Here is a 25,599-nt window from a genome sequence, read left to right as displayed (position 1 = left end):
GAGGGTGAACTCATTCTAGAGGCAGCAGACCTATATTACAACAACTCCCAGGCTTGACCAAGCTGCGCTGTCTCCATGTGGATTGCTGCCAGAGAGGGAGAGAAGTTGAGTCAGTGAGAGCTCCTGCGGTTGTTCGGTCGGAACTTCAGCCTCATTTTCGGGCGTTTACAGCCCGTGTCAATGACAGCGAGCAGGGCGGAATCGGTTCCTCTTCTCTGATGGCCTAATTGTCAGATCTGTGTATATAGCTCTTTCTTTTCGGTACATGGCGACATCTCTCTCGTGTTTTTTTTTATTTCTGTGTGTGATTCAACTTACTGCAAATGAGCGCAAGTCTCAGCTTGTGTGAGGTTCATCATCATCAGTAGCAGCAGCAGCAGCAGCAGAAGAACAGAAACAAGACCTTTTAAGGAGCAGAAGCAGCGGACAAAGTTGGATTGTTGTTGTTGCGCGCAGGAGTGTGTGGTTTCCTTCTTATTTCTGTTTGTTACGTTTTATTTAACCAGAGGAAGTAATGACTTCTGTATGGAAAAGACTGCAGCGAGTTGGTAAAAAGGCTTCAAAGTTTCAGTTCGTTGCTTCTTACCAGGAACTCGTCTTGGAGTGCACCAAGAAATGGTGAGTTTGGAGACATGATCATGAGCTTTCAGTTTCCCCTTCTCTGTCTCATCTGAAGATTTTTTACTGTTTGAAATGTAAATAAGACCCATGGGGGCTGTTTAGTGTGTTATTAGCTATGATTCTGTTAAGGGCATGTTGATTCTCATGTTGTCGGTCTTTCCGCTACACCGAGAAGGATGAGGGCGTCCCTCATGTATGTACATGTGCTAAACTGATCCTAAGAGATTGTGGGTTCGATTCCCGACGCCGCCCATGGTCGATGATTTGTGTGTGTCAGCAAATGCTCCATCATTAGGATCTTTATTCTGGACGGACTCCAGCCACATCAGCCAGAATCAATAGCGAAAGGGGATTTCTTGATCACAGTGGTGCAGGGACATTACCTCTGTAAAGCATAAAGCTCTCTGTAGTCTTGTCAGTGTCTTAGCTTGGTAGTCATTTCCCATTTAATTTGAAAATATACACAAGTACAGGCAATCGGACCAAGTGCCACACGCTGTCACACTTTGAACAAGATTTACAGTTTTACATTCAGCCACAATATTTAATAATCTGTCATTAAGCACAACAACAGACCCACGTGTTTTGCTGTTATTTCATTTCAGAGAGGCAGTCAAAACCCTTCATAGTTCAAGCTCTGTAGGGCTCTTCCCCACTTGTGCAATTTCCTGTTACACAAAACAATTGGGAGATGGCCAGGTGATGCAGCATGTACCATTATTCTGACATTCAGGTTTGAAATATCAGAACAAGTGTTCCTTCATTGACATGTTTTTTTTTTTAATCTTATGTGTGCTGTCTTTCTTGCCAAATCAACATCAGGAATGTTTAAAATCTTTAAAATCTTGCAAACATTTCAATATTCTCTATTGATGCATCATGGAAAAGTTTCTCTAGTATCTTTAAACTTTTACCCACATGTCAGTTTGGCTCTCCTTGCATCTTCTTATCTGTCCAGATTACTTTAACGGGTGGGATAATTGTGTAAGAAGTTTGACAGCAGCACGATAAGAGACACTGATCAGTTTTGATTTTTTTGTTCTTTATTGATCAATAAAGTTTCAGAGTTTGATTAGCAGCGGAGAAGCTTGTGTTGTCTGGACACAGAGAAGGGAAGGGAAACAGTAATTTAGACAGAGCGACAACTCCCACTTAACAGTATGACGAAATCGCAGTTTATAAGCCTTTACCAAGTGTGTTGTTCAAGCAGGCAGGCAAAAGTCAGGAACCACAGAGAGAGGGAGGTGAGAGGGCAGGAGGAAGTGAGGAAATCTGGATATTAATCCAAAGTTTCAGTCACATTACTTCAGGCACATGTTGTTGTTTTTTTTAAATGAAATCAGCTCATATTTTTTAATGTGATTAATCTCTGCAATCAGTGCCAGAGGTTACCGAAACTTAAAGATCTTATCAAACGTCAGAGGAAGGAAATGAACGTTTCATCCACGGGCAGGGTGGTTGAAAATGTCTCACAAGTCACATGGTTGTGTACAAGTGTTTTGGGGGTTATTTTAATTTCGTGCTGTGATTTTAGACCACTGGCTTTCTTAGAGACACTCAAACTGCTGAGATGCATTTTAGACTTTAGGAGACAAGGCCTCTTGAAAGATATTCTCTCTCCATCACAAGGTTTTTTGGATAACAGAAACAAACGTACAGACGAGGCCATAGATAAGAAGGCCCGGCAGTTTGTACATGACACCAGTCAAAAATGATAAAGTGACACTGACAGAGACAGTCAAGTGGCACAAATATGGTTAAAGACTTGGTAACGGGGTTATTTTTATGTAACAGAGTGTTTCATGTGACAAAAGCATGGACAGGCTTATTCATTTAACTTCCTGTAAATGTGTGTCAGTGTAACTTGAACATTTCAGCATGGAGGAGGGTAATGTTTATCAGTCATCTAGTCATTTGTGGGAAAACTATTGTCACAACTATTGTCTCATGATTACATGTTACTAAACTGTATTATACCACTAATGTTTGCCTGTGCAAAACCAGTCACAACCCTCCACCAATGTCCATTGTCACTGTGCTCACTAGATGTTTTTGTGTCTTTATGGTTCAGATTGTACTTTGTGGTCAGCAAGTCTTTGATGTCTCCCATTTTAACTGTTCCTTTCCTCTCTCCCTCTCTGTTGCTGTCAGACTATTTCTGATGCCACTCCTGACCCCCAAACACACATACCACATAAACACATGTACACACGCAGCTGTCTTTTGCTGTGCTTCAACACTGATACGCTGAAACTGGAGGCAATATTCAACATCTATAAGCTGTTGCTATTAATATTCTAAAGAAGGCCTGTAGGTGTGGAAATGGTCATAAAAATAACCATAACCAACTGTATGAGGAGTTAAGAGTGAGGTTTGAAGAGATCTGTGCTATCATGTGCTTGTATATTATTTATGGTCTGTGTGTAAATGTGTGTGTTTGCAAGTAAAGGGGGTTCCCTCTTCCTGTCAAGAGCCACGCCTCACATTCAGATTGACTCAGGTCACATGACTCTGTAGCTTCCTGTTTCACATCCTGTGGCCTGAGGAAATACAACAGATGCACATTTATATGTGTTATCAACACACATATATACAAATAGACGGGCACACACCATGCTTAACACACATATTATACACCACATGAATTGGGTGGTCTGTTTTCAGAGAAACAACTGTCTGCACACACACATACGTTATACACACAGAGAGACAAATGAACATCTGTGCAGCCAGATATTTAAACACACACACATTTTTTCCTTGTTTTTGACTCCAAGGCATTAATATCCAGCAGCAGCAGTCATAAGACCTTCTGTTAGCGCTTGTCTTGTCTCATTTATATAATGTCCACTTTGTTTGGAGACATTATTTGATAAATTTCAAGAATTACCAATGTTATTTTGGTCTTTTTTTTGGGTGGGGGTGAAAAGATTGTGTAATAACTACAACCGCCATCTTACAGCATGGGGAAAGGTGTAACTTCTGTGTTTTGATCTGTGTTTGTGTGTTTCTGTAGGCAACCGGACAAGCTGAGGGTGGTGTGGACCAGGAGGAACAGACGCATGTGTTCCAAGGTGAAACCACTAAAGTAGCACAAACACGCACACACAGATGCACACACCCACATACACACAGTCTTCTTAATGTGTTGTTTACTGTGCAGCTCCACAGTTGGCAGCCTGGAATCAAGAACCCCTACAGGGGCATGGTGGTGTGGCCTGTCCCAGAGAACATCGACATCTCTGTTACACTCTTCAAGGTACCAAATCCAAAACACACCATTAACAGTGTGCACACACAGACAGGTGGCAAATTAAAGAAAAAAAAAAAAAAAAAACTAAATATAACTGTTTATTCAAACAGGTAGTGTCACATTACAATTTTTAGTGGCATAGATAATGTTGTTTAGAGGATGAATTTACATGATTGCACTATACTACTACTTACATATGTGTGCTACATGTACATGATTAATTACAGTGAAATGCTTAGAGAAAATGTTCCACAAAAGAAATTGTATTTTTGTTCTCATATCTTCAGGAGGCCAGCGCTGATGAGTTTGAGGACAAAGAGTGGACCTTTGTCATTGAGGGTGTAAGTAAAGCATCCTGTTTTAAGAATCACCAATAAAAGCAATAAAATAATAAAGTTCCATATGTAAATGCGACAGATCAGATTTTTTTTAATTGATGTGACTCAAAGTACTCTAGCCTACACACCATGGTTGATTTTCTTGGTCATGTTCAGGAGAACAAGGGGCATCGTAAGGTGCTGGCATCAGCTGACATCAACCTGAAGCGGTTTGCCAGTCCCATGCCGACCCAGACAGACCTGACGCTGAAGCTGAAGCCACTGTCTGTCAAAGTGGTGGAGGCCACGCTCAAGCTCTCGCTGTCGTGCGTCTTTGTTCGTGAGGGAAAAGCCACGTGAGTAGTAGTTTTAGTTACCTTTCCTTCTGCAACTACCTGCTACGACAGTGCAGTGTGGTCATGATAGTTTTTGTTATTGTGATAAGTGAATTTTAAGATATGACAGCATGTTTTTTATTATATGTCCGTGTGGTAATTGATGGTTCCTGCACATGTTTATACCCTAAAGATTATGTGACACCAATGTCATGTTGTCTGTTTATCTCAGAGCTTCAACAACACATACTTGAAACTGGATATAAAATACAAATACTCAAGTGATTCTTCTGCATTTGTGTATTGCTGTAGCTGGTAGTAAGTCTGGTTTGTAGGCTTACGAATGAAGCAGAACTTAAATATTTAAAAGGTTTGAAACTATCTTTGCTCTAAATACTTCAAACACATTTGATATACTGACTATATTAGCTGTAATAAGGAGTTTTTCATATTTGTGGAGTTGTCATCTGTGTGTCCTTGCTCCTCAGTGATGAAGACATGCAGAGCCTGGCCAGCCTGATGAGCGTCAAACCCTCAGACATTGGCAACCTGGACGACTTCAATGAGAGCGATGAAGAGGAGGACAAAAAGTCTGTCACTGCTCCAGGTAGGCACACTTAACGCCAACACTGCTTCTTCTCTCTGATCTTCTCTGTGAATTATTTCCACCTGTAGCAACTCTGACTTTACTTCCTCCTTTCTTCTACTTTCGTTTTCCCTCTCTTATTCCTGTCTCTTTACTCTTTTCTTGCTGCTGCAGTAGTTCCACACACTCTAACTCGCCCAAATCGCCCCGCTCCCCCTCCACCTGACAAGCGAAACTCCACTGGACCCTCTTTTCCAGCCTCAGGTAGCTCCCTCTTTCTCTTACTCCCTTCTCTCATTTGTTTCTCCTCCCAGGGAAAAGAAGGTGTGAACAGGAGCTCCCTGTCTCTCTGTCTGTTATTAGGAGGCTCAATTTATATTACAGTATTTCACACAGTCATGTCATTTGTTCTGCAGTCCCTCCCACATATCTGGACATTCTTTGCATACCACATATTCCTCATCTAGACGGTAAATGCTATTGGTAGTCATGTAATGATAGGCTAATGCCACCTCGTATTTAAATACAGACTGTTTGGAGGCACGAAAAGCACCACTGATGTGCACCTATTTCCAGATGAAATACATTGCAGACTGCAAGTCAAATTACAGACACCAATCTGAAATTTAAAAAAAAAATCAGACTGAGGATGCAGTGTTGTCTTGTGAACCAAAGCTGCTTTGACTTGCATATCTAGTTTTTTTTTTTTATCATTGCAATGTCCCAACCCAATCATACTGAGATAAGACATGCATGTTGTGATGGTTGAGCTCTTATGTTGCAGTTTGAGGTGCTCATCAGTTGCAAGTTCCCTTGCGAGTAACATGATAAGGACAAATGTAAAGCAGATGATGATAAATGGGCTATAATTCCATCACAGTTCATCATAGTGCTACATTTTGTTTGTTGTATCACTCAAACAAACGAGTCATGTGATTAACAAAGGATCCTCATGACAGTAGCACTGTTATCTGACATGGGATGCCAACAGTAATCCAGTTTACAGCATCACTTCATCTTCATTTTTCAAGTTATGACCTTTTCCTCTCTGTTTTCCACTGTTTCTCTTTCTGCAAAAATCTACTGTCTCTGATCCATCCATCCATCCATTCATCCATCCATCCATCTATTCATCAGCAAGTGGGCGTGATGGCGGTCCTCCCAATCCTGCCATCCTCTCTCGCCCTCCCCTACCTATCGCACCTCGCCCCTCGCCCCGTCGCTCCCGACACCCCTTCTCCTCTGCTCCTGTCCAATCAGAGATCCAACCTTCACCTGGCCCCTCCCCTCAGCCCTCACCCAGGTCCAAGCATAAAAAATCAACCAATCCTGTTCCACCTGAGCTTTCTGCTTTATCTGACTTGCAGCCTCCAAGCTCCCAGGTCCCAGCAGCTACTCCCTCAGTCCAGAGCGTAGCTGATGTGTCTCCTGCAGCTCCTTCATCACCTGAGACCCCCATAACTGCTGCTACCTCTTCCCCCCATCCTCCATCTCCCAAATGCCCTGAATCTGTGTCCACTGCCTCAGTGGAGCTTTCTTCAGCAGTGCCCTCTGTTCCCTTAAATCCTTCCTCATCCAATTACAGTGAAGGTCCTGCACATTTAAATACACCTTCTAACCTGTCCCTCAAGCCTCCCAGTGCACCTGTAACTGGAATTACTTCTTTAACCCCCAAACTTCCCTCCACTGCATCGTCATCAGGTGAGACTATCATAACATCATCGTCCACAGCGCCCGAAAAGTCCTCTCTCACCACTCTGACCCATAAGCCCATCTCTGCTGCCTCCCAGCTTCTTCCCTCCAAAACCTCCTCACCCTCAAATCCCACCTTATCCCCTGAGTCTTCATCCACTCACCCTCCACTCCCCCGGACCCTCTCTCAGCCTCCTTCTCTGCCCAAAATCTTCCAGTCAGGCTCAGCAAAAGGTATCAGCAGGCTCGGTGGCAGTCAGGCATGCTGCATGCTTTCCACTAACAGTTTCCTTATGTGTGATGGTCTGGTTTGACCTCGTTTCCACATGATTTAGCTTCATGCCCATGGTACTTTACAAAATCTAATACAGTAGGTTCTAGACTACCTGTGTAGAGTATGGTGTGTTCTGAGGAAAGTCTATGCATGACCAGGTTGTCATGATATCAGAATTTGACACCAGTGTGTTGAACCTTGTTGACTGCTTTGCCAGTGGTTTGACCTGTCTGTTGCAGTCTGCTGCCAGGAAGAAGACTCACTGTAACAGCTGTTTTACTACTTCCCAAGATCAAAGGGCACTGTCCTCTCGGATTGTCGCACTTTTTACTTGGTTTTATTAAATCCAGCTTTCCTGTTAGTTTAGCCAGTGTACTCACAAGTCCAGAAGACAGGGCAAACATTAAATGAGGGGTTTGTTTGAAGATTTAGATCACACCATCAGGGAGCTGAATCGTAACCAAAAGTTAGACCGGTCCATCACCAACTCTATGCTGAGTATGTTTAGTAAAAGATGTGCTTAACTGGCTCTTACAATAACTCTTTCCTCCATTTACAGACCAAAACAAACTGAATTCCAAAACAAACTTTATGGAGTTATATGATATATTGAATCCAGTCATTTTAATGATATTGTAAGAATGGCATTTTGATTACTTTGACCACACTAGTTATTGGACTTCTATACTGTGTCAGATTGAGCCAACCTGAGGTGCTTTCAGTTCCTTGTCCCTGTTTAGAGACTAGTGCAAACACGTGTTTGTTCCTGACAGATAAAGATCACTTTAAAATAAAATTACAGCACCGCATGATGTGAAATTAGCTTCTCTGTTCCCTTTTCACGTTTTGCCTTTCACTGACTACATACTGCTTTTTCATTATTCCTCTTCTGTTCATTACCCCTCTCTCCACACCTCCTCTGCTCTCCTCTCCTCAGTTCCTGTGTCATATCAACAGCGCCCCCCAGAGGTTCAAACTGTAGATGATCCTTCTTCCGTCTCTGGTCTGTCTCTGCTTTGACTGTCACCTATTCTGCTGCAGCTGTTCTTGTCAAATCTTTTTAAAATCTGCTTTTCTTCTCTTGTCCATTTCTCTTTCTTGTGTCTGTCCTCTCTACTAGTTCGTTCCCACATTTTCAAACCTCAGATTGTCAAGTCCATCGCCCGCCCTTCTTCTCCCTCACCTTTTTCCGCTGATGCCCCTATTCTGGCTTCAACATCTCCTGTCCCAAGATCTCACCCCTCTAGTTCAGAGTCAGGTAACCAACCCAGTGCACTTTACTTTCAATGCTATTTCCCTTTCTCTTCTTGTTTCCATATGTATCATCTTAACATATGCTCTTAAACCCCCTCTCACCTCTGGACTTTTACATTTTTCTGTACTGCTTTCATTTTCCAACCTTTCACTCCTCATCTCTTAAAACTCTTCTTTGTAAGCTCTCGTTTTCCATAAATCTATCCAGCCTTTCTAGCCTCCTTTTTACTTTCACCGCACTCATTTCCTCAGGTGCTCCGGGGACGTGGCTGAGGTCCGACTCAGCTCTGATCGGAGGCGACATCACCCCTGTCCCTCTGCTGAGCAGTCCCGATCTTGAGGCTCTCTGTGACCCTGCGGCTCCAACCCTCCCTGTCTCCCTTCCACGTTCCTCCCCCCCTCGCTCCTCTTCTCTTTCCACCTCTGTTTTATTCTCCTCTCCTCACCCTCAGCTCGCTGTCTCTCCTTCTGCTCCTCCTGCTCAGATCAGCTCCTGCCAGTCAGGTACACCAGCCAGCTTTCAGTGTCTTTTTCCCTCTTGACTGATATCAAAGACAACTGCCTCATGCTGTTCTCTTGTACAGAGTAACCACACTTTCCCTCCACTCTTGCAACTATGACTCCTGATGTGTGATTTCTTATCTGACCTTACTCTTTCTCCTTACAGCCTCAACATTCCCACTCACTCAAGCAGACAAGGAAACAGCTCCAAGCCCTCCGAGCCGAGCTGAAGAAGTGGCAAATGTCAGAACATCCAACCAGCCAATCAGGCCAGCCCAGGAGTCAAAGGCTGCAATGACAGAAAACAAAGCTGAGCCAGGACGGATCAGGTGAGGTCATGGGATTATATCACATGAGTGTGTAAATTTAGATTGCTTGCTTTGGCTCCTTAAAGGTATGTTTGGCCTCGAACTGCTGTGTGAGCAGAAAATGTGTCAACAGACCACAGAGCTGAAGACTGGTGGCAGCACTTGCAGAGCTTAGGAGAGACAGCATAGATGACTTCTTAATCAAATGACTTGTTTAAATTGGAATATGGGCCAGAGAAGAAAACAAGTTTTTACAAAGCTACAAGGCTCGAATTCTTCTTGTTGTTCTTCTCAAGTTGTCTTAAAAAGAACCGACTCATAGAGAACATGCTTCTGTGTAGGTTGAGATGCACTATCTGCTATTCCTTTAAGCACGATTGCTTAAAGGAATAGTTCAAAATTTGAAGGGATTTAGATGAGAGGATTAATACCACTATCACATCTGTACATTATATAAAGCTACCATCAGCAGCCAGTTAGCATAGCTTAGCATAAAGACTGGAAACAGGGGAAAACAGCTAGCCTGGTTCTGTTGAAGGTAACAAAATCTGCCTGTCGTTAGCTCTTAAACTCACTAATTATGCTGTCATATCTCGTTTGTGGAATGAAACGGAATACAAAGGAATGTTGGGGTCGTTCGTTTTTCCTGCCTTTTTTGTTTATGTCGCTCTCTATAGTTATTATTTTACCACATCATCGTACGATACTTTACTACACTTCACCATTCCTTTAAGTGAGAGGAAAACTAGTCATTTTTTCCTTTTATTTCATTTTGTATTTTGCATAACAGAGAATTCACAACAATTCACAATATTAGTACTGATCAGCACTTAATCTCACTCATTATGCCCTAAATGACCCCAAAGCACTTTAGCACTGAGGCAAATCTGCATCAGCTTGCTGACCTGTGTGGTTGAGTCACAGTTTATCAATGTTTTGTGAGACCTTTTGATCCACAGTTGCTCAGTGACTCACGGCTGATTTGTGCCTGGTTATTTGTGCTTCCTTGATGCTAACACGTGCTAATAGTTGCAGAGTGTTTTGTACCCTGGCTCGTGTTGGACTTACCTGCCAGTGCACGGCAATCAAAAAATGTATCAGGTCTGTAGTTTGGCCGGTGGCCTGCCTGTCTCCCCCCTCATCACCTCCTGCACGCTCAGCCTTGTGAACTCTCACCCACTTGTCCCTCAATCCTGACCACCAATATTTCTGTCCCCAGTCCCGCCCAATCCCGCTCAGAGCTGATCATAGCCCCGCCCCCCCCATGGCCCTTCTCCTGCTGTGAGAGCTCCACACCCCAGCAGTCCTCCGCCAATGTTGTGGCAGCTTTTATCACTCCTAAACAGCCAAACATTCAGAGGGAATTTGATTTGAATAAGCCAGGCAGTGAAATGCATGTTAGTACCGCCTCTAAGACCGAAAAGCCACCACTGGCAAAGCCCGAGCCCGAGCCGGACTTTGACAGCATCATCTTTGAGTCATTTAACCAGAGACAAGAATCAGGGGGCTTGTTTCTGGAAGAGGATGACTCTAAGCGGGATACTATCAAAAGGTGTCCTCCTGGGTGAGTATTAATATTCACATTCAGATCCAGAAAATTTTTAAAAATAAAATAAGGTTACAGAATATGAACTGGTGGTGCTGATAATGGTTAAACACACACAGGGACTTGGGATTAAGGAATACTGTTTATCTGTTCTGCAGTCTTGAGCAGAAAACCAATGAAAAGACCAATGGAAAAAAGCCATCACTGACAGAGCAGTTAGAGGGAGCAGCCAATCAGAAGGAGGAGATGATGAAGGCAGAGCAGGAGAAGCAGAGCGAAAAAGAAACCTTAAGAAAACAAGAGGAGGAAAGGAGGAGGAAGGAGGAAGAGCAAAAAGCAGCGCTCCTGAAGCAGAAGCAGGAGGAGAGGATAAAACATGAGGAAGAGAAGAAGAGACTGTTAGAGGAGGAGAAGAGGAGGCTCTTGCAAGAAGAGGAGGAGATCAAGAAGGAGAATGAAAGGAGGAAACGTGAAGAGGAGAGACTCCTGAAGGAGAAGAGAGATAAACAGGATAAGCTGAGGGAGGAAGAGAAGAAGAGGAAGCGGGAGGAAGAGGAGAGGAAGAAAAGAGAGCAGGAGAAGAGACTCTTGGAGGTGGCGGAGGAAAAGGAAAGACTTCAGAGAGAGGAGGAGAGGAAACTTGAGAGAGAGAGATTCATGAGGAAGATGAAGGAGGAGGAGGAGAAAAAGATGGAGGAGAAGAGAGTGCTTGAGGAGCAAAAAAGGAGGAGGGAAGAAGAGAAAAAGAGGCTCCTGGAGGAGGAAGAGAGGAGGAAGATGGAGGAGAAATGCTTGAAGGAGGAAAAAGAGAGGGAGCAACAAAAAATGAAAGAGGAGGCAGAGAGAAGAAAGAGGGAGGAGATGGAGAAAAAACATCTACAGGAGGAGGAGAGAAAGAAAAAGGTGGCAGAAGAAGAGAAGAAGGGGAGGGAGGAGGAGGAGGAGAAGAAGAAAGTCAAAGAAGCAGAGGAGAGACGAAAGAGGGAAGTGGAAGAAAAGGAAAGACTACTCAAAGAGAAGGAGAGGGCGGAGAAAGAAAGGATGGAGAGGACGAAAAAAGAAGAGGAAGAAAGGCGAAAAAGAGATGAGGAGAAAAGACGTGAAGAGGAGGAGAGGAGAAAAGAGAGACTCTTAAAGGAGCAGAGAGAAAAGGAAAGGATGCAAAAGGAGGAGGCAGAGAAGAAGAGGAAGAGGGAGGAAGATGAAATGAAGAGGAGAGAAGAGGAGAGAGAGAAAGCCGAGAGGAGAATGAAGGAGGAAGAAGACAGGAAAAAGAAAGAGGAGGAACAGAAAAGAAAACTTCTGCATGAGAAAGAAGAGATGGAAAGAAGAAAGAAGAAGGAGGAGGAGGTAAGGAGGCTCAGGGAGGAGGAAGAGAAGAAGAGGAAGGAGGTCAGAGTAGTTCCAGTCATCAGTCTGGAGGCCAACAGATCAGATGAGGACAAGCAGAAGATGAGAACTCTGGTTTCATCTTCTTCTTTGCCTGTTTCTCAGCTGAACAGCAACATCCCTCCACCCAGCTCCACACACACTCCTCCTCCCAGTCTCTCACTTACTGCTCCTCACCTCCCTCCTCCGAACACAATTCTCAGCCAGTCACAATCAAGACAGTCGACCCTTCAGTCAGTTAACAAACCAAACTCTGCGTCCATAAACTCCAACAAAGACCGGTGAGTTACAGCACTGAAATTAAAAGTAAGGACTTCACGGTCGGTGTTGATTGTTTTTATACCAGGCACGTCTATCATCTGCTTCTTAATCAGCAAATAAAGTCAGTCAATCAGTCAGTGTTATTCTTAAAATCTTGGCAAATCACTTGGCAAATTTTGTCTTCTGATTTGAACTTTGTCTGTTTTGTTTCTCTCTTTTTCCGCACTAAAGAGGCATGAAGTTGTGTTGAATCATTGATCCTTGTGTTTTATTTCTCTGTTCTTCTGAGGTGATTATTTTCTTATTCTCTGCTCATGTAAGACAATATTGATTATATCTGTGTGGTAGGGGTGGGCATATCAATCACAGAATTCACACAATAAACATTTGTTATTTATCATTAAAAGCTGTCTTGCATTTGAACATACATGTGATAAACAGAGAGTAGTCTAAAGAAAGGCCTAATGGCTTGTTTTTCAGTGGTGATCAGGTGTAATCAGAAGTAGTCTGTTAATGATACATTCACCTTCATAAATCATGACACACTTCTGAGCTGCTTCTAATTATAAGAAGTATTGATACTTGTATTGATATGTGTGATCCCAGCCCTGTTATTATTTGGTATCATATTTTGTGGTATCACCCACCCCTATTATTTGTTTTTTCTGTTGTTTCATTGTGGCTTTCTTATTGCTACTGAACTCTTTTTCATGTTCTTCCACCTGTCTCTTCTTCCTTTTCCTCACATTTTCCTCTCTCTCTCGCCTCACTCCAGTCTGGGGCAACCCTCTCTCATAAAGGAAGATTCATTGTCAAATGTTTTTGTCCCTGAAAAGAAAATATCTGCCACATGTACTCCACCTGGCATCCGTTCAGGCTCCATTGTTCAGCCCCCTGCTAAGGATAAACCATTCACATTAGAGGTCTTGACCCCGGTGCCACCTCCAAAGAGGCTGTGTGACGCAGAGATTCCTCTGTGGAAAGTGCTAGAAGGGAGAAGTGGGAAAGATACATCTGAAAAAATCTCTGCAGAGGAGGGTACAAAACCTTTGTGCAGAGGGTAAGAATGGATGAGGGGATGTCTGTCTGTCTGCTCTCTCTGCTTCTTCTCCCTGACTCCCCTGTCTGTGATGGCTTTGCTGATAGCCTGGCTTCTTATTATAGTAGAAAGTAGTAAACGTGAATTTGTAATAGCTGAATCTCTCATTTGTTTTTTCTCTCTCCTAGTTCACACAGAGAAGATGCTGCTGATGTGGACATCCCTATCAGGCAGGAACCAATCACAGCCAAAGACTCAGAAACACATCACATAGTGCCACCTCCTGCTCAACCCAGTGCACCATCAGTTAAAGAGGAGCCCAGAGAGCCAAAGGGACCCGGCGTGGAACCAGCAACCTCACTCGAGGTTTCCCCCAAGCCACCATGCGAGCGCACGGCTTTGGCACTGGAGCCGCTGCTGCCCTCAAAACCAGAACCAGAACCAGGACTACAGCCGGGACCAGTTCTCCAGCCATCAGGAAAACCGCGACATGAGGGAGCAGATGAGGAGAAACCAGCCGACAGCATGGCTGGTGGTGAGGAGAGTTTCGTCAACAATAAGGAGCCAGCGTGCGAGGCAGAAAAGCAGCTGTGGGCAGCTGTGGAGGAGACCACAACGGAGACAGGAGCAGAAAAACGGATGGAAAGTAGTGAGAACGCTGAAGAGAAGGATGAAAAGGAGCAGGAGGAGGAGGGTGTAAAAGGGGGGTGAGTCAGTGATGGTTCCTAGCAGTCTTTGCAGCATGGCGTGGCGTGTCTTTTCTTCATTTACATATCAGCGCACATAAACACACGCTCATGCACACCTGCGCACGTACTGATTAACGTTCCTCTGTGCTGCTGCAGCCTAACCAGTGCTTACTCAGCTGCTGCACTTAACCCCATATGATGCCGTTGTCTCCATCTCAACCTTTGTCTATGCTGATTCACTGAATATTCAAATGGAAGTGATTTGGTGAGAGCTTTTCACAAGAGTAAAATTTGCGTGTGTGTGTGTGTGTGTTTCTGTGTGTGGTAGTGCCCACACAGAGGCAGATGTGTGTGTTGCAGAGCAGCAGAAGGAGGAGCCTGCTGGCTTCATGTCAGCAGTAGTTGGGGTGTTGTATAGAGGGTGAGTTTCTCTGCCTGCCTGTGTGGTCAAAGTATTTGTCAAGGTGTGACGCAGGATGCTAAAAGGTTTTTTGTAGACCACGCCTAGATACAATAGGTATATGCTGCCAGTAGCTACAAGTATATAGTAAATATTTGGATCATCTGCAAATACATAAAATATCCCTCAAAACCGATGCAGTAACTTAAAAACTTAAAATTACATCAGATGTTTTTAAAAAATCTAAAAGTTAAAAGTTAACATACTTCATGTAGTAAAATTGGCCACACAATGTTGGGTATTACATTGTCAACCTATTCAGAGAGATATTTTATTCTATTTGATACATTTTGAGCTATTACTTTATTTGCATGGTAGTTATTCTATAATGAGCCGCTTTCTACATTTCCCATTTTGCATACAGTGTTTCTACATGTGTGTTCAAGACTGATGGACACCTTCAGTGCAGCGTTAAAACAGTTTGGTGTTTATTAACTGCACTGTATACAACTATCCATCCTTCATTTACTAGTGCTTCATTCTATTGGTATCAGGGGTTGATACGCAATTGTTTTGTTTTTTTTGGTTGTAATCTGCTCAGTGATCTGTAGCAGAGAACGTGGTGTTAATTTCACTGTGTTACAGAGAATTTGTGTTGTATTTATCACTTTGCTGTATATCTTTCTTTGAGCTGATCTGGGAACCCTGACATGCATGGCACCAGGGAGTTTTTAACCTGTTCTTTATGAGGCCAGAGGTGGTCTAGATACCAGTTGGCTTTAGTGCACTGGGTAGAAAAAAATAGTGTAGAGTGATTCTTAGTATAACAAATAATAAATGTTTCTGCTGTGCACTTTCACACAGCACTTTGGACAAACACCAAAACAAAGTCTGAGAGGGAACTACTTAATCAAGCATGATGTCTGGCTTTCTGTCAGAGTGTTCAGAGCCTGCTGTGGTCATTACGCAGGTCATTTCAGGGTGAGCTCTGTCTCAGAGTTTTTCTGTCCCTCATGTTTGTCCCTTTAGCTATGAGACAGTGGCCTCCATCCTGCACACAACTGGATCCACTGATGCAAGTCATCCACATCCCTCCGCAGAACGATCCTGCCTCCTTTTGAGTAATGAGGAGCAGCTGGGCTTTCATGAAGTAGATGCAGAGATGCTGTATCCCTCTGAGCCAGATGTTGATCCACTGATTGCCGTTGGTGTGGACATTTCACCACCCACAGCCTTCTCTGATGCAGCAGCAAATCAGACCATCAGTGAAGAGCAGGGTTCCAGCACTGAATTAGCTCAGAACCCAGAAAGCTTATGTTTAGTGGAGACACGTGGGCTAAGTCTGGTGGCAAGTCTGCGACTGGCGGCCAGTGAGCAGGAGAAAGAGAGGGAGCTGGAGAGGGAGAGAAGGGAGAAAGAAAGGATAGAAAACATGAAGAGGGAGGAGAGAGACAGGATGGAGAGAGAAGAGGCAGAGAGGAAAGAGAAAGAGAGGCTGGAGAGGGAAAAGGAGGAAAGAGAGAGGTTGGCAAAGGAGAAAGAAGTGATGGAGAGGAAGGAAAGAGAAAGGGCAGAGAGGGAAAAGGAAGAAGAGAGAAAGAGGTTGGAAAAAGAGAGGGAAGAGCTGGAGAACAAGCAAAGGGAGGAGAGGGAAAAAGCAGTGAAAGAAAGGGAGCTGAAGAGGGCCGAAGAAGAAAAAAAGAAAGAAGAAGAAGAAAAAAGGGCAAAAATTAAGATGGAAATGGAAATGGAGAAAAACAAAAAGAGAGAGGAGGACAGGGTGATGGAAAGGTATGATGAAAGTAAAAAAGAGAAGCCACAACAGAGACAAGAGATTATTTTTGACTCTACATCAGTGCAAAGCAGCCAGAAATCGACTGAGTGGCCGCCGCTGAGAGAGGCAGAATTGGATGATATTGCATATGATCAGAGGCTACAGGGCAATGAAGAGGAGTCAGGGAGCAAATCTGATCCCAGATCAGTGAATACAATCGACCCTAATGTTGAAATCAAAGTGGTTTTGACCAGACCAATTGATTCTGACCCTGCAGCCAGGCCAACAAATAAACATGACTCCAGATCAGACAAACCTAAGGACTCTGATGCTGCTGTTAAGAAACCCTTGGATAATTCTGGTCTGAGGTCACTTAAAAGAGGCAAACTCAACCTTAAATCTGGTGCCATCCCACTGTGGTTGAGAGAGGAGGAGGATGAGGAGGTGGAATATGAGAGAGGACATGAGGATCTTGGCTCCATCTGGCTGGCTGAGCTGTACATGGAAGGGGAAGCAGGGTGAGTAAGGGGGGTGAGAGGGGTACATAGCAGCAGGGAGAGAGAGAGGTGAGTAACCAGGAAGGGGTTGGCTAAATGAGAGAGATCTGCTTGTTGCCTCATGTGGATTAGAGGACTGTGATTGTGGCTTTTTTGTGTGTGTTTCCTCCAGTAACCAAGACTTCTAACTCTTTATATCTGCAGGAACTGATATTTACTAAACATTAGTATCCCTCATTACTGAGGGTTTGGCCTTTTCCTGCAGCTCTTTCTGAAGAAAGAGTTGTGTGTTGGCATGTGAGTCATGTATGTCTCCCCCAAACAACATCATTACCATGTTGTTTGTGAATGAAACTGGAATTTCCCCTTTGCAATTTTGCCTTGGTGATGAATTCATAGCAGAGGTTTTCCATGCAAGGTGTGTGTCACACCTTACAAAGGGAACGGGGTACTTCAAAACCCTTAGAGCCTGATTGCTGTAATTTGCTTCAAATGTCTCTCCCCATCTTCTTAGTCATAACTCAGTCGAATCTGAACATGCAGACTTAGAACACATAGGATATCATTACCTCCAGTGTGCATTGCAAATACACATCCATAAATCTGCTTAGAAATCACAGCAAAAGAAGGCATTACTTAAAACTGTGACAGTAGTTTGCACTATGATGAGCACTAAGGGAACCTGTGTAGGGAAACAACCAATGTTAAGCCCCTCACACTGAATATGTCCTGTGTTGCTGTTGTAGTAATTTGTACTTCAGTACTCATTGCAGCTTAGTAGCATGTCAGGTGGCATGAATTGTTTTGGTCATTGGTTTGCAGTTCAGTGGAGGCTGGAGCATGCTTGAAACTGGTTGAGTCCCTTTGGTTGAGTCACATCTTTTCTATGCCTCTAACATTTATAGTTTGGTGTAATCTCACATAGCCAGACCTCTATCTCATCAGACATCTGTGGAAAATCTTGCCCAAACAATGAGCATGTCAAGATGTTTGGAAAGTTTGAGACAGTCATGAGATTAGACTTTGGAGCTTGGATTGGAAAAAGCACTTCTAGTTTTTGTTATAAGGTTTCCTTCTTTAAGACGCACCAGCACCATGGTCTACCCTCAATTCTTCCCAAATTGGATTGAAGAATGGCACCGCGCCTTTTCTAAACAACTTTTGTGTTTGAATTTCTTCCAACCATTGTGAACTTAACAGGATGGAGCTCTGGCTGCATGAGATGAATGGTGGTATTTTGCCAGAGGGGAGTGGAGCATAACAAGGACATTGTGGTTCTGTTGCTGGTCAAAAGTTGCTTTGTTAGAGGTGCTGGAGCTCTGAAATCTACTTTTTCTGTCTTCAGCCCAGGCCAGACATCCCCTGCTGTAACCCAGAAGCCCTCCTCACTCCCCTTCAATGAACAAACCCTTTACCAGAGCTCTGCTGCCAGTCAGCCAAGTAAACCAGAACCAGTTGACTCCCTAACCAGTCAGTCTGGCTGTTCTCATCCTAACCCTGCTTTGCTGTCTAAGCAAGAGGAGAGAATCAGTCCAATAACTAGTGCCAAACCTGCGCCCCAACACAGTGAGGCACAAAAACAACCGATGAAAGGACAGAAAGATGATGAGACAAAAACTGGTCACAGCCTGGAGCTGGCAGCAAATGAGGAGGGAGAACTTGTTCAATCGTCGGTGGTGCCTTGGCCCCTTCCTCCAAGTGAAAACACTAATAGCATACACTCTGACTTAAAACACACCAAGATGCACACTGAAATACACGTTAATGAGGTACATGAAGTGGCCACAGAATTAGCCACAGATTCATGCAAGAGTCTTGAAATGAGGGATGATAAAGACATGAACCAGTCCAAGAGCCCCAGTTTAGATAAGCACATGCACCCCACAAAGAGTGACAGTACACTAATGGACAACCTTCACACACAGATGCACACCCCTGATCACAACAATCTCACCAAAGAACAGCAGCTCCAAGAGGAGGAGAGGTTCTTATTGGCTAAAATTCGTGTGATGACAGGTGACACGTCACCTGTATCCAGCACTCGCAGTCTGAAGCGCCTTATCCCTGCCCCAGGTGATATAGACTGTGACGCCACAGAGTCCAGAAGCCAATCAGAAATCCCAGCTGAACTCACTGAACCCAGTCAGCACTCAGTTATTGCCTGCTTTGACGCCCTGCAGGAAATATCACTAACTGAGACAGAGGAGCCGTGGGCAGAGGAGGATGTGTAAGTCAGCATGAGGTGTCCACCTGTGCTGCTCTATAAAATGACACAGAGCCTTGAATGTGGTTTGGTGTGTGATACGTAGAGCCGTAGCTTGAGAAATTCCACCAATTCGAGATCAATTTCTTAAATCTTGTGGAACAATACTCAGCATTTAAAAACAGATGCACAATGTGTTATGCGGCTGTCATGTCTGAGACAGTAACATCAGCTTGCTTTACAAACCTGGTGTGTGTGGAGTTTGAAAGACATGGCCAACTATCATGGAGTGTTAGATAAAGACAGGCCATTGAATTGAATTATGGGAGGCGTTGGATCCAGAGGTTTTAAAGCTAAAAAGATCCAAAAAGGGTCTCAGAGTTGGGGTATTTTGGCTTTTTCTGCATCGTTCTGGCCATTCTGTTTTTTTTTCATGAGTCCCCCAGCTTCACCTCAATCACTTTTACTAATTTTGCCAAAATGAGGACATGAGACACGACTCATTCAACTTTTGAGCAAACATTTCCAAACAGTATAAACCTGCACTGAATTAGTCATGCTTCAATCCTAACATCAAATCGGGGCTGATATCTGCTCTCTCACCCTCTTGTTATGTTGGCAGGCTTGCATGTCTCTTGCTCGAATCTACAAATCATCGATGACAACGCTGATACGAGGCTGCTTGGATGATCTCCTTTCTTCCACTAAGAAAAGTCTGTTTTTCTGTTTAACACGTCAGTTTTTTATGCCTTGTCTCCTCTTAGGCTCAAACACCCACCAGGTGACCTCCCTGATGGTGGAGAGAAGAAAGCGCCATCGCAGCTTGGAGACACGTCCAGTAGACACACTGGTGACAGACACACAGACATACACATCACTCCAACCCATCACTGTGAGATGAACACATCAAGGCTTCCTACGTTGCTAGAGGAAGAAACCACTGACATTAATACCCCTGATCCACTTCCAACAGTCAGGGAGGAGGCTGATGGGAAGGATGACACAGCTGAGGTAAAGATTCTGAACTCTGACATGCTTTTTAAATCATACACAAACAAACACAGACACACGCACACAACCAAAACTGAACTTATTTCTCTTCATTGTTCTTTTCACCAGGGCTTGGTGAACTCCAGCCAGTCGCTTCTCCAGTGGTGTCAGGGCATCACCAGTGGATACCAGGGGGTAAAGGTCACGAACTTCAGCACGTCCTGGAGAAACGGCCTGGCTTTCTGTGCCATCCTACATCACTTCCATCCAGACAAAATGTACGTCATTTCCAATTTGTTTTATAGCTGAGTTTATATATTTTGGGTGCATTCCTTTTTTAACATTATTCAAAGCATTAGTTTAAATGTTGTAAATCTGTTGTATGTTTTCATTATATTCTACCCTGCTTTTGTCCCATTAGTGATTTTGACCAGTTAGACCCTCATGACATCAAGCTCAACAACAAAAAGGTAAGAATAAAGCTTGGATAAATCAAATTTATAGTGAGCATTACTCAACAGCTGTTTGGAGTTTTATGTCAGTTGTGGCAAATGTTTACTGTTTAACACACACATATCCTGAGAGACAAAACAGAGGGCAAAAAATCTGCTTTTTGAGGAGTGTTGGTGATTTTGTTGTTGTAACCTTTTATCTTTACTGATGATGTCCTTCTTTTCTGACAACATCAGGCATTTGACGGTTTTGAGGCACTGGGCATCTCTCGTCTGTTGGAGCCGTCCGACATGGTTCTCCTGTCCGTCCCTGACAGGCTCATAGTCATGACCTACCTCAGCCAGATCCGCTCACACTTCACCAACCAGGAGCTGAGTGTGCTGCAGATTGAGCACAACAGCAGCCAGTCCAGCTACGGCCTCGCCCTCTCCGGTCCTGCTCCCACCAATGTCGATGCTGCCGCCTTCTGCATGGCCAGACTGAACGAAGGAGTGAGTTTAGAGGAAGGAGGAAGCAGCACATTGGTCATCCCGCCACCGAGGACCAAGCGAGTGGTTAAAGGTATTAACTCATCATCATTTATCCATTTATCACCATCATCTTCAAGGCTAATTTTGGCCACTTCAGCCCTTTGGACGGTTTAGTGGGTTCATCATAAAAAACTGCAATATCCCAAGTCCCAAGTCAGGGCAGCAGAAAAGAAAAGAGGAAAGGGGAAACATTTCAGTGTCTCCAGGGAACTTAGGAATGTAAAGTAGCGGGGTTGGAGCTCAGGAGACAAGAAAGAAGGATAAACAAATCCTTAAATCAAGTTCACAGCACCACCACAGCAATTAAGATTCTAGTAGGTTTTTCCCAGGGTTTCCAAAGATAACAAAAATGTCATGCTGAATTTAGTAGAAGCGTACAAAGTGATGCCCATCTAGAGGTTTCCTTTCAATTGAGTGGTGCAGTAATAAACATGGAATCTCTCCCAGTATGAGAGTCATGAAGTGTATTGCTCTTATTTCAAAGCACCTAAAAAGCCCTGAACCATGTTTCCAGAGGCTTTAAATGTGACTGTGGAAATTTCAGGGGAATAAAGAGACTGAAGAGGTAAAATTCAACTTCTGATTATTGTTCTCATGTGTTTTTCTGATTTTTAGTTGAGGAGTCAGTAACCCCAGTCCCACCCCCGAGGTCGGTTAACAAGACAGTCAAATCTCAGGTGAGGGGTTTTACTGTACCTGATTGTTTAAACTGTAATACTGCCTTCTAAAGCAGAATCCAATTCTATTCTTAAGAAGAGGAAAAGCTGTCCTTTTTTTTATTGAAGTCTTGGCTTTGTGATCTTCAGGATGAAGATAACCAAGCTGCAACAGAAAACACTCATAAAACAGGTGGGTCTGTCAACCTAACGTTAAATAAGCTTACAATACATCAAACTACCTTCCCTCCTCACTCTTCTGTTTTTTCTTATACTGTTATTTAACCTTGTTTTTGTAGAGTTGCAGACTGCAGCTGAGACAGAGCCTCCCAAGCAAGAAGCAGAAACAATGGTCAGATATGTGTTCCTCATTTTACTTTATCTCTTCTTCTTATTTGCTACTTTTCTTTATCTTTATCTCACAATGACCATCAAATCAAATGACCATCATTAACATGACTGATGGCTGCAAGGAGGACCGAATCATTTTTTTCCCTAACGTTGTACAAAGTTGCATTTCCAGAATTTTGAATGTTCTGCAAACACAGATTATAATTTCATCCTTTTTGACTCTCTCTAATCTTTTGACCTTCTTCTTCTGTGTGTTTTTTGTTTCCCCTCTCTGTCTAATTTTTCCTACTCCCTCTTTCCTTTGATCTCCTTCCCCGTTTTTTTTCTCTTTGTGGCTGTCTGCCATTGTGTATGTTCATGTGTGATTGTGTGTGTGCGTTTGCATGTGTGTGTGTGTGTGTGTTGTCTGTGGGCTTGTGGTCAGTGTCTGCAGGACACCAGTCAGTATGTCCTGAGTGAGCTGGCAGCGTTAGAAATGGAGCAGAAGCACATGGACAGCAGAGCCGCTGTGGTGGAGCGACGGCTGCGATGCCTCATGGAAACAGGTGAGTGTCACACACACACACACTTTGGAGACTGTTGTGTTGTGCAGTGGTGCAGTGTGCCAAATACTCACTGACAGTGGGGGTGGACCCATGTCATACATGCACACAGTTCCAGACCAAAGTACGCCTATATCAGGTGGATTCAAACCCAGACTCTCCTTGCTGTGGCCACCCCATGTCTGTAACAACACCCCACAATTAAACATCCTATGTACCTTACAAGAAAAAATTAAGAGGAATGATGTGAGGACATTTTTCCTGCACAGGTTCAGTTTTACAAACCCATACACGCCCCAACACTTGCAAAGCTCAAAACTACCTGAACTGTCTGTTACCTGCAGTTTTCCCAAAATCAGTGCATTAGTAGATGTCAGATATTATAGTAATACTGTTTTGAGAATTTACGTGTTGCCGTATGATTGATTTATGTTTACTAGACTTTAAAAGCATACTCCATCAATTTAGCTTTGTATCCCTAGAACATGCAACTGTACTGCCAACAGTTCGGTTAGAGACTTTTTCATTTTCAAATTTGTAGTCTTCAGCCCCAACGATTTTATAGACAATTTGAGGCTTTTTCAAATATGCAGAGGAGGAATTAAACTTATTAAACAGTCTATGTATGTAGATTGCACAGATTTGCATGTGGTGTGGAAAGTAATTGATTGAGTTTGAGGTTTTCAGGGATCCTAGGCATTAATTAAGGTGTCTGAGGACGCCTGTATTTTTAAGACTTGGTAGTGATATAGGTTTTTTTTCCCAACAACTGATTCAGTTCTATACAAGCTGTCTTTTCTTTTTCTGCTTATACAGGAAGTGACCGTGATGAAGAGGAGAGACTGATCCAGGAGTGGTTCACTCTGGTGAACAAGAAGAACGCTCTGATACGCAGACAGGACCACCTGGAACTACTGTAAGACCGCCCACACACAAACTATGTACAAAAATACATATATACATATATACCACACACTTTCTTTTTATTTGCCTGATTATTGACTGAATCCATAGGCAAGAGGAACAGGATCTGGAGAGAAGATTTGAGCTTTTGACCAGAGAGCTACGGGTCATGATGGCTATAGAAGGTTAGTTACCAACAGTGGTGGAAGAAGAATTCAAATAATTTACTTAAGTAAAAGCAGCAAAGTCGCAGTGCAAAAATATTACTGTATATAATTACCATAATTGCATTTTAATGTCATTGCTGGACAAGGTAGGACTAATGGAAACTATTTTACACAATGTAGTGTACAAATCTTAATTTGGAAAGTACATAGTAATTACAGTAACTGTCCTTTCTTTACTGTACATGATTATATGAGCCAGTGTGTAAAGTGCTACTGTTTGTGCTGCAGACTGGCAGAAGTCAACCACTCAGCAGCAGAGGGAGCAGCTGCTCCTCCAAGAGCTGGTGTCTTTAGTCAACCAACGGGATGAGATCATCAGAGACATCGACGCCAAGGAGAGAGGGTGAGCGTGTGTGGGTGTAAAAGACTAAACAAAGCCACAGGAGGGAGATTGCAAATTCCTAAATTTAAAAGCAACAATGTTAAAAATCACATTTATATGCTGTGTATTTTTGTATTTGATTGCCATGTTTCAAATTAACTAAATAAACCAAATTAACATTAACTTCAGGTTAATGCCTGTGGTCAGTAACCTGCAAAAAGATAAATATATGCAGTTTAGTTCAATGACATGTCTTATTTTTATTCCTTATGTGTGAATTAATGCCATATACATAATGTTGTCATATGTATTTGTATGTGTAGGGCACTGGAGGAGGATGAGCGACTGGAGCGTGGTCTGGAGATGAGGAGGAGAAAATACAGCAACAAAGACAAATGTGTCCTACAGTGAGAGGACAAGCACAAACAGCTTTTACTACTGAGCCCCTGAAGTCGCGAAAGATTATATTTTTGTATCATAATTTCATAATTTGTGTTGCAGGATTAAAATATAATATCTTTCACGGCTTTTGGGTTTCCCAGTTTTCCTATATGTTTTTAAGTGCCTTTAGAAAAAACTACCACATTTTGGCTGTAAACTGTATCTTCTTTGACAGTGTTTGTTTGATCATGTCAAAGTTTCATTATTTTTATTGTCTTACTTATTTTTATTTATTTAAATGATGTGTGAGAATGTTGTACATCTACCGCACAAATGGTGTTTTGTGTGTTTGTGTGTAAGTTCTCCTGTGAGATCATTCAGTATTTGTTGCTTGTCAAAATTAAAGTAGTAATGTGCCATATCCTTGCCATAAGTTTTTTTTGGCAAATGGTTTGCAGTTGCTTATGATATGCACACATCCAAAAAAAAAAAAATCTATTCTGTTTCCAGAGATATTTATGTTACATGTCTGTTTCAGACATTGCCACCCTGAAAAATATCTGATAAAGTGCCAAGACATTTCAGAGATTTAAAAAAAAATGCGTGTGACAAGTGATGAGCTGGACTCAAGCCCACAATATTGTTTGTACAGGGTACATGTTTTCATCTGCAGGATGATCCCAACCTCACGTTTTGATAAAGTCTGAAAGCATTTCCACTTATTGCAATAATATATTTTTAGACGTTAGAGCTTGAAAGTGTTCTTCATATTCAGTGTTTATTTGAAGTTACGCTCTGAGTGCCTTATAAAAATAGTGTTTATGGTGTGATGCCTTCTTTATTCACAGAAATCAATTTCCTCATTTCTGTGTTGCTCGACTACTGTGTGCATGCTTTTTGAGGTGTGCTGGTAAAGTGGTACTCTACTTCACATCACTACTGTATGCCTGTCACACTGTATAACTGATGATGCTGTCTATATTTATGTTGATGAATGATGTTGATGAAGAAAAATAAATTTTGTTTGGTTGCTTATGTTTGTCTTCAACTCTTACTCACTTTTACACAATGTCCAGCTACAACACATTGAAGTGTAAAGACAATGATTACAACCTGTGTGTGTGTGTTTGTGTTTGTGTTTGTGTGTGCGCTCCCAGTGGAGAGTATTAGAGCTAATCAGCTTCCCTCTAATCTGAATTGACAGGCTGGACTGAGCCAATCCAAAGCATGATGAACCTGAGCTGCAGCTCTTAGCCATTACCTGAGGAACCTCCCGAATTTCTGATTTGAAATCTTTGGTTCTGT

The 25,599-nt window shown here is 43.0% G+C and overlaps 1 protein-coding gene across 6 annotated transcripts; it reads left to right on the top strand.

Annotated features, from left to right (window-relative positions):
- On the top strand, window positions 1-25,324 carry ehbp1l1b (EH domain binding protein 1-like 1b). 6 transcript variants are annotated; one of them, XM_041050883.1, is made up of 26 exons: window positions 1-618; window positions 3,638-3,695; window positions 3,785-3,880; window positions 4,162-4,215; window positions 4,369-4,547; window positions 5,015-5,133; window positions 5,290-5,376; window positions 6,250-7,038; window positions 8,016-8,081; window positions 8,199-8,336; window positions 8,585-8,836; window positions 9,000-9,162; window positions 13,565-14,083; window positions 14,394-14,486; window positions 19,704-19,950; window positions 20,059-20,207; window positions 20,351-20,399; window positions 20,619-20,943; window positions 21,528-21,589; window positions 21,719-21,761; window positions 21,868-21,920; window positions 22,344-22,464; window positions 23,278-23,377; window positions 23,476-23,549; window positions 23,820-23,934; window positions 24,237-25,324. In XM_041050883.1, the coding sequence occupies exons 1-26, from the start codon at window positions 515-517 to the stop codon at window positions 24,322-24,324; spliced, it is 4,143 nt and encodes a 1,380-aa protein (XP_040906817.1). In that variant the 5' UTR covers window positions 1-514; the 3' UTR covers window positions 24,325-25,324. The 6 variants fall into 6 exon arrangements, with proteins under 6 accessions (XP_040906817.1, XP_040906816.1, XP_040906818.1 ...); XM_041050882.1 differs by having other exon boundaries at window positions 5,287-5,376; XM_041050884.1 differs by having other exon boundaries at window positions 2-618; window positions 5,287-5,376; window positions 22,353-22,464.
- The last annotated feature ends 275 nt before the right edge of the window (window positions 25,325-25,599 follow it).

Source organism: Toxotes jaculatrix, chromosome 12, assembly GCF_017976425.1.
Source record: "Toxotes jaculatrix isolate fToxJac2 chromosome 12, fToxJac2.pri, whole genome shotgun sequence".
Lineage (NCBI taxonomy): Eukaryota > Metazoa > Chordata > Actinopteri > Toxotidae > Toxotes > Toxotes jaculatrix.
The sequence above is the reverse complement of the archived record's forward strand: the minus strand, read 5'-3'. Positions and strand labels throughout refer to the sequence as shown.